The sequence below is a fragment of the Otolemur garnettii genome, unplaced genomic scaffold (genome assembly GCF_000181295.1).
Source record: "Otolemur garnettii isolate 467f Iridium unplaced genomic scaffold, OtoGar3 scaffold00128, whole genome shotgun sequence".
NCBI lineage: Eukaryota > Metazoa > Chordata > Mammalia > Primates > Galagidae > Otolemur > Otolemur garnettii.
Window position 1 is genome coordinate 1,774,836 of NW_003852523.1, and position 9,103 is coordinate 1,783,938.

The 9,103-nt window shown below is 54.1% G+C and overlaps 1 protein-coding gene across 1 annotated transcript in view; it reads right to left on the reverse strand.

The window, feature by feature from the left end:
* The window catches only part of C2CD2 (C2 calcium dependent domain containing 2), a 60,380-nt gene extending 55,084 nt beyond the window's left edge, over positions 1 to 5,296 (reverse strand). Inside the window, 1 exon segment of the mRNA XM_003798114.3 lies at positions 4,796 to 5,296. Coding sequence (XP_003798162.1) covers positions 4,796 to 5,035 — 240 coding nt within the window. The 5' untranslated portion in view covers positions 5,036 to 5,296.
* Between the last annotated feature and the right edge of the window lie 3,807 nt (positions 5,297 to 9,103).

The following is a 9,103-nucleotide window of genomic DNA, read 5'->3' on the forward strand; positions in this document are numbered from 1 at the left end:
AACCCGCCACCTTAGGTGTATGTGGCTGGCGCCTTAGCCGCTTGAGCCACAGGCACCGAGCCCAAAATAAAGTTTTTAAAGGGAGACCTTTATGGGGCCAGGCACAGTGGCTCACATCTGTAATCCTAGCACTCTGGGAGGCTGAGGCAGGTGGACTGCTTGAGCTCAGGAGTTAGACCAGCCTGAGCAAGAGCGAGACCCCATCTCTAAAAATAGCTGAGCATTGTGGCAGACTCCTGTAGTCCTAGGTACTCAGAAGGCTGAAACATGAGGATTGTTTAAGCCCAAGAATTTGAGGTTGCTATGAACTATGATGCCACAGCATTCTACCCAGGGATACAAACTGAGACTCTGTCTCAAAAAAGAGAAACTTTTCAAGGGAGTGGCCCACCTTTATTGACTCATTACGAGATAAGCATTAATGCCTTACACAGATCTGCTCTCATCTCTGGAGAGGTAGGTTTGGTTTTCTGGACCAAACCCAGTTACCCCTTCCACAGGTGAGGCCGAGAGGCTTGGCCTGGCCCAGCATCCACAGCTGGTAAGTGTGGGAACTCGCAGAGCTCTTCCAAACAGCTAAGAAGTCCCTTCCCTCCTCAGCAGCCTACCAGTGGGCAGTGGAAGTTAGCTTTGGCTGAATTTTAGTTGACATTAACACTACACCCACTCTTTCCTGAATTCCTCTCTTGTTGGGAAAATGGGTGATTGCAAAGAACAATCCGAACTGGCGCCTATTCTGGGTTTCACATTGATGATTTGCAAAGTCATCAGTGAGCCTCCTTTAATGTTGATGCTTTAGAAGTGAAAAACAAACACATTCAACAGCTTGTTTTGCCCAGGCTTGGCCAGCTCCCAAGCCAGAAGGCCAGTGTCCAGACAGGGTGATGTGCAGCCCCACTGTGCCTTCCCTCCCACAGGGCCTGTCATTCACCCCATGACCATCAGGGCCAGCTCCAAGCCATCTTTGTGCTGGGCACCAGGTCCAGCTCTGCCCCAGCTCACAATGCCAGGAGCTGACAAGGGCACAAGTGACCACTGGGGATTGGGGCTGGGGAGGTAAGGGGTGGGGCAGCGTCATGGCAGAATGGGAGGTTCAGGGAGCAAAGATTCAGAGAAGTTAAATAAGGAGAAGGGAGATAAGTATTCCAAACAAAAGGGTTGGCTGTGGGAAGGCCCCATGTAGGAAAGATCCCTGAGTAAGCAACTGAAAGGAGGCCCATGGGGAGGTCACAGGGTCAGCTGCCCCCCAAAGGCTGGTGTGTCCTCTACTGGCAGCCCCTCCTCCAGGCAGCCTTCATGGTTTTACCAACTGACTTTCTGCACTGTGGCCACTGGCATTGGTCTAGGAGTTTGGATTTTTATGAGTGTAACTGCAAGGTCATTATACAATGCAAAGACTCTTAAGTCTTATAACCACATAATTTACCTTTAAATTGCAGAAACTCGTGTATAAGTCAGAGCTATTAATAACATGTTCTGAGTTCACACAGCATCTTTTTTTTTTTTTTTTTTTTTTTGTAAGACCACGTAGTACAGTGATAATCTTACTCATTTGCATTTAGGACATTCCTCTGAAGAAATCCTGGCCCAAAGGTCTAAAGAAACAAAAAGCCTTGGGACCTACCTAATCTAGCCTCAGCCAGCTCAGGTGGGCCTCTCTGAGACAAGCCGGGGAGTGATAGAACCTGCTCCTCTCTGGGACCCCTGCTGCCATCACGCAGTCCAGGCGGCCAGACTTGGGAGGGGAGCTGCACTGTTTGGTCGACAGTGGGCCACTGGCTCACTACCAGACCAAGCAGAGATGTAGGGGGTGAAAACAACACTTTGCAGTGTTGTAGGGGGAAGGGAAACTCTGCTTGATGGCTGCTGTAGGGACATGTAGGTGACCAGCAGGTTCCCGGAGAGACTCTCAGCCCACAGAAAGTGCTTATGGGGTGCGTCCCATGCTCCTGCCAATACGAGCCTGCTAAGTCTGTAGCAGCAGGGGTATTTCTACGATCTCTGGCTGGGTCTCCTGTGGTCCCTGCACACATGTGTCCACCTGTGTCCACCTGAGACCCAGTAGGTTGGCAATGGCTTCCTCTGTTTTGGCCCTAATTGCCATCCCGTGTGATTTAAGAACATTTCCAGAGTAAGGGCCAGAATCTGGGGTTCCCTATGACACAGGAACCCTGTGTTGCTAAATTCACTGGCCACTAGAGACAAGGGGCCTGGGCAGGATGGGACCCACTCTCGGACCCCGGGGCACATGATGTACATGTGTGATGCATCACACAGCTGTGATCTCTTCCAGCCCGGCCCTACACAAAGGAAACACTTTGGTCTCAAAGTCAAATTTGCTTCCCACAGGGAACATGCCACAGCCACGGCCTAACAGTGAAGGTCCCACCCCGGCGTCTGGGCTGGACTTAGCAAATGAGCTCCTGGGCCTCAGTCCTCTGGAGAAGGGAGAGGCTCGGCCAGCAGGGTTGAGAGTTTCTTTCCTTCTTAAAATACAAAGCTAGGCTAAACCTGAGCATGCAAGGGACACTGTCACTGTTAGACAGAAAATCCCAGTTTTCATAGAAGACAGAGGACATGACTAAGTTGTCATCAGCGTCCTCACTCACCCGTGACAGACCACGAACTGGTCTCATCCCAGGTGGGCAGAGTGACATCAGGGACCGGAGGCCTCACTAAGCTGGCTCTGGGCAAGCGCAGGCGTGGAGTGCCAGCCCTAATCAGGGATTAGTGGGAATCAAGGTGGGGGAGGGCGCCCACGAGTGCCAACGCCAGCCCCTACGCACCCACGCTGTCACTGCTGTCTCTACAGCAAAGGCCCAGGAGCGCCTGCGACATCAGCAGGGAGCCAGTTACCCAGATCCCATCTGCCTGCAAAACCCTCCATCTGAATCCCAAACAAGTGACACTCCCAGGCACCAGGGCCATCCCAGCGGGAAGGCAGAGCAATGCCACACAACTGCCAATCCACCACATCCAGGTAAAGATGCCCAGGATGATCTGAGCTGCCTTGAGCTTGAACCTGGCACATTACTGCCACTTCCAAGCAGGAACTCTAGAAAAACTGATGTGTGACACTGCACCTTGTGGCCAACAGCAGACAGAGGACAGAGAAAATGCAAACATGCCAGACCTGGATGTCCACTCCCTGACCACAAAGCCCTCCCTGCACCCACACAGACACATAGGTAAAAGGTGTTTGTTCAAAACTTTTGAATAATTTCTTCAGGGTTCTCAGATTTGCTTGAGCCAAGAGAAACCTCAGGGCAGGGATCTACTCCTCTCTCAGCGCTCCAGGCATGAGGGAATCTAGAGTGCTGTACCTGAGGAGGTGTAAGAAATGTCAGGATAAGAGCCATCCCAGCCTTACGGGTGGTAGAGTCACAGCCCACGCCTGAAAACCAGTCAGGAGTCCCAGTGTTAGAAGCAGAATGGCCCACAGGTCATCCCCCAACACCTGCCCATATCCTGTAAGAGTACAGAGACAAGGTCCACTTACACCTGCAGTGGTACAGACACCAGGTCAATCAAGGGTCAGTGACAGTCACTTCATGTGTCTGCTGTCCTTGAGCATCTGTATTTGTTCCAGGCCTGAGGACACAGGGCTTGAGGGCTCCCACAAGAGATGGCCAGTCCTGAGATGCCCAGCTCTGGATAGCCAAGGCACAGATTAGAGGCACCAAGACTTTGAATCCTTTTTCCATCTAAGTTATGTGGGTTGTTCTTTTTTTTCTCCAGGAGTTCAGAATAAGGTCTCTTGAATTGTTGGATTTACACTAATTTATACTCAAAGCTTTTTTGTTTTTTTATTTCGATAGCTGTGTTTTCCAAGGCCATGGCACAAAGACCAGGCACCGGGCCCATTGTGGAATATTTTGAAGGTTGATGGGTCCAGACGTTAAGTATTGGTGATTTCACTGTTCCAAAGACACAGCCACTGAGTTGCACAGGCAGGTGCAGGAGCAGCAGCCCAGGCTGCGAGGCATGTCCCCAAACCTACCAGGTCCTAATTCCTCCCAGGAAGTGCCTAAAAATAGTGGACTCAGGAGCCTGTCATTAAACTAAGAAGTCTTAAAAGTAGAAATAAGTCACCGAGTAATCACCAATGAAAGAAACAGCCACAGGAGAGTGAGGCACTGGAGTGAAGTAACAAACCCTGGGCTTCCCACCAGAGGCAGCTGGGTCACCTGGGCAGACTGCCTGGCCTCTCCAGCCCTGTTTCCTCCTCTGTAAAGGAGCTGATGCTGGCGGACGAAGCCCCCAGTACAACATCTGGCCAATGTCTGGCCCTCAACAATAGACACTATTTTTTTTTTTTTACCAGGAAATTCAAGCCTTTGGAAAGAAAATTCTTGGCACAATTCAGCTCTATTAGAGATGGAAGCATATTTGGGTCACAGTTATTCATGTATCAGATGCAAGATCAGTAAGTGCCCAATCGGATACAGAAATCTAGCCGGGAAGCCAGGCCGGCCGGCAGGCAGCATCTGTGAGGAACGAGCCTTTCCGACAAGCCCCTGGGCAGCCTGTCTTCCCTGCTGCCGAGCCCCAGGCTGGCACACCTGATGTTTGGTGAATAAAGTCGAATCACTTGGTCCTGACTCCCCCATCAGGGGTCCTCTCTTTCCCAGGTTTTGCCCTAACTTTCAAGGATGCTGTGCGTCCGCGGAGAAGGCTCCCTCCGGTCGGTCAGAGGCTGCAGCGCCGACTCCAGGAGGGAGAGGTCTCCTTGGCCCGGAGCCCCGCGCCGGCCATTCCCGACCCCCCCACCGCGACTCGGTCTTGGGAAACTCACCCCTTTCCTCTCGGCCTCATGGTTCAGGGCAGCCACCCAGGCCGCCTGCCACTGGCTCCTCCAGCTGTCCAGCGTCAAGATCCAGGAGAGCAGCGCGTCCGACTCGGGGCGCTGTCCTCCGCCAGGCTCCGCCGCCCGCCGCTGGGACCGGGGGTGCGCCCCGGCCAGCGCCCACTGCGCCAAGTAAAGGCCCACCGTGACCAGCGCCGCCACGACGAGCCACGAGCCCAGCCCGGCCATGGTGATGGCGCATACCCGTCCCGCCTCGCCCCAACTTCGCCAAGCAGTCCCCGGGCCCGGGCGCAGAGCCGCAGACGGCTAGCTCTGGACCTGCGCCGGCGGCCGGCCGCGCGGGGGGCGTGGAGGGGCGCGGCGGGAGCGTGGGGAGGGAACGCCCGGATCGCGCCCCGAGCCGCGCTCCCCGGGAAGGTGGGCGAGCAAGAGGACCCCGAAGCCGGCGCTCTCGACTCGGACGACTGGGAAGTTACTGGGGCCGCGGCCCGAGCGCGCTTCCTCCTCTGCGCGCCGGCCGGGGCGTCCCGCTCGCGGCCCAGCAGTGGCCGGAGGAGGCTCCGGGCCGGGGCGGGGCCGGAGGTAGGGAGGAGGGAGGGGAGCGGCCGGAGGGCGGGGGCGGGGCCGGGTCCCCGGCTGGGACACCCAGCAGCCCAGGCAGTCCACCCCCCACCTGGCCCGCCCCTCCCGCCCCTTAAAGGCCCCGCAGCCCGCACTGTCGCCTGGCCCAGTGCGGCCCGGGAGGCCCCGGCCCCGCCACGTGCGCCGCCCGCCCCTCTCCGAGGAGTGTCCGGGGACGGCGGGGCGGGCCAGGCGACCTGGCTTTGCGCGCCAGCTTGGCTTCCTCAGGTGCTGATGGGCTGGGCGTGGCGACGCGACCGAGCAGCGCGGGACTTTCCAATTAAGCAGCCCACTCCAGCGCTAACGTGGGGCCATCTGGCTTCGCTGGTGTGGGCGCGTGTGCGTGAGTGGGCGTGGTGTGCGCGCGCGCGTTCATGTGTATGAGTCTTGCACAGGTGATGGTGACTTGGAGGATTGCCATTTCCCCACCGGCAAGACACTGTCTGCGAGTAAGTCCTTGGAAAGTCCCTGGAAGCCCAGAACTGGCCCCTCACGTCAGGAGTGCTTGGGGCTTTGACTTCCAGCCCGGCTGCTCAGTCCAAGGAGGGTCTCAGCAAACGCCCCGCCCTCCCCTCGTCTGTGAATGTGGGGGTGGGGGGGTACGATGAGGTCGGGCACATCTACGTGTGTTGGGGCGTGGGGTACACGATGGGGTCCGGCACAGGTGGGTGGAGGACATGCCCCTGCACCCTCCCCTGCGGGCTGAACACTCATCATCAGGAAATGCCTCAGAAGCATTCCTAAAGGAGGCCTCAACCTTGAGATACTGGCTGGCTTGTGTTTTCTGCAGCTGTATTAAGGGGACTTGACCTTGAACCAGATTAGATAGACGTGAGTATTTAGCCTTCTCTTTCTGGCTAGGAGTCTGCTGATGGTGACATCAGTGGGCATTCTAACCCAGAATCAGTGGGCCCTGATTTTTTGAGAAAAAGGAGGAAGGAACTGGAAGGTAGTGCACAGAGGGCCTTTGTGGGGAACTGGACAGGAAGCTGGCGAGTGGGCAGAACCAGACTGGGACTGCCTGGGGGAGCTGGGAGTCCTGTAAGAGGCAGGTCTGTTAGCAGAAAGTGGAAATGAGGACCATCCTACCAACTTCTACAACTGGCCATCTATTAAACACTCTCCAATCAGCCTCTTACAGGTGGGGGAATTGCTCTTTTCTCTTATATCTGTGTTATTTTAAGTAGAGACAAAGGAAATCCCTTGTTTGGCAGAAACGTATGATTATTTTCTGACCTACAGCCAGGTCCATGCAGTGGAGTAGTTCAAGTCCTGCTGGTCCCCTTGTCAGATACCTGGGGTGACTAGAAATATAGTCACATGCCACACACCCCCGGTCCCAGTGTGGGCTCACATGTCACATGTGCACCGGCTGAGGCTCTGTGGGCAGTGACAAGACCGCCTGGCTTGTGTGACTGGTGGAACCTGTCTCATTTCTCCACCAGCCGGTCTCAGAGGCATGTGTGTTCACCCCACTGGCTTATTTAGAGGCTTGTAATGATTATAAACTAACCACCGCCCCTAGTTTGGAATTTATCACACCTAAGTTTTCACAAAGAGAATGTCAGCATAGTGATTTTGGATTACTTCTATATAAGCAAATTGAGGGAAAGTAAGGAACGACATAGCCTTACAGGACAATGAAGTTGGCCAAAACACACAATGGGAACGGAAACACTTCATGAATCTATGAAAAAGCCTAGGCTCCCTGGGGTTCTGCTGTATGCTGCCAGGCGGGCCCTCCTAACTCTTCCTGGAGGATGTCTGTCCCATGGTAACTTCCTGCAGCTGGCACTTGTCTCTCTCCTCCGCCACATGTCCCTTCAACCCCAGAACCCAGACTGCAGCCCAGGGAACGCTTCTGTCCTCGCTCACCAAAATTTTCAAATAAGGTGGCTTGTCAGTCACACTCTACATAGGTTGTGAGCTCACCTGGAGCACCCAGCTCCCATCTGCTCAGCTCAAGCTCAGCCCTCTCATCTATCACCCCTGCAAGGTGCAGCCACCTGCCACGGCTCCCAAGAGTGAGCTCTGTGACTAGCGCTTCACTCCTCAGCCTGTGGGCTCTTGGCAGCAAACGGACAGCCGAAACTGTTTCTGAATTCCCCTTCAGACCGTAAGTGGCTTTGAGGCCAGAGTAAATGTCCATTGTTCTAGTTTTCATTTAAAATGTTTCTCAAGTACTGTTGGATGATCTCTGCTGAGTCACCCAGTCTCTGCATAGTCACCTCATCTGTCATCAAGGCTGGAAGTACCCTAACATCTTCCCCTGCCAAGCCCAGGAGGTTCTGCAGTGAGGTTACATTTTCAGAAATTAATAGATATGCCTAGTGTTGTGTATTTCATATGTATAAGCGAAGTTATATTTTGTTATACTCATGGGCTTTTATAAAATACAATACTTATTTAAAAAATGGAGATTCTGTTATGTTTCTAATGTAATTGTATTGACTTTCTAGAGGAGGAGGTGCAGGAGGTCATGGTTGGTGCCTAACTCAGTGAAGCAGCTCCTGCTGTTGGAGCAGAGCCCTGGGGGGCTGTGCTGGTCAGTTCACAGGCCTCTCTAGGACCACCAGGGAGTGCAAATGGGAAGCTTCCCTGTGGCACTTGAGGGAAAACATTCCGAGAATTCCCTCTTTGCAAAATGCTTTTAAGACTTGGCTCAGAGCCCTCAGCAGTGGGTGGGGGAGTGAGACTTCCGTAGACCAGCAAGTCTGCAGAGACATTTGACCCAATCTCCTTGGCTCCTGTGCGTGTGGCTTAGTCATTGCCACAGGCCGAGGCTCAGCTGTGCGTCCACTCAGTTTCTGGTCCTGCTTTGGAGATGATGAAGGGAGCCAGCAACCCAGTGAAAGGTCACCCATGGCCAGAGCCTGGCCTCACACCAGATGGGGCCTCCCCACCATCCAAGGATTTGAATTATTCTGCTGATCACGCACGTGACTTATTGAGACGTTTGTTCACGATGCCTTCCCTGGGAGGAAAGCATCGATCTACTGTAACTCCGAAAGCACCGCCTCCCTCAGCGTGCGGCCCATGCCACAGGCCAGCTGCACCTTGCAGGAGTGACTGCTGGAAACGGTGGTCATCCGGGGAGTCCCTTCTGCCACGATGTCATTTCTCTGCCCTGTACTGCCCCCCAGGTGCACCATCAGGTGCTGACACCTGCTTCCATTAGACACTTGTCTGGGGCATGAGGTGCCTGAACAGACTCAGTTTTCATGGCAACCCTTGATGGATGCCATCATCCCTTTTTAAGAATGAAGAAACTGAGTTCAGAGATGCAAAATAACTTGTCCAAGGCCACACAGCAAGAAAGTGGCCGAGCCAGGGTTTGACTAGGGGCATCTACCCTGAAACCCATGTTCCTCCTATCTCCTTTTATAAAGGTTGAGACAAACAAATTCTACCAAAAAAAGAGAAAAATGTTAAAATAAGGAGCCCCATTTCTAACATCCATATGCAAAGGATCCCCTACAGAACTGCCTCTGTGTTCCCGAGTCAGGAGACAGAGAGACGCTGACACTCAGACTCCGAAGGGAGTTGGCACAGGGACTCACTCAGAGACATGCATGGAGCTTGTGTGGAGTCCTAAACCCTCTCTGGGGAGCACGAGCTGAGTCCCTCCCTAGCACCTGCTGTGTAGACAGCTGGGCAGTCATTGGCCACCCTGCT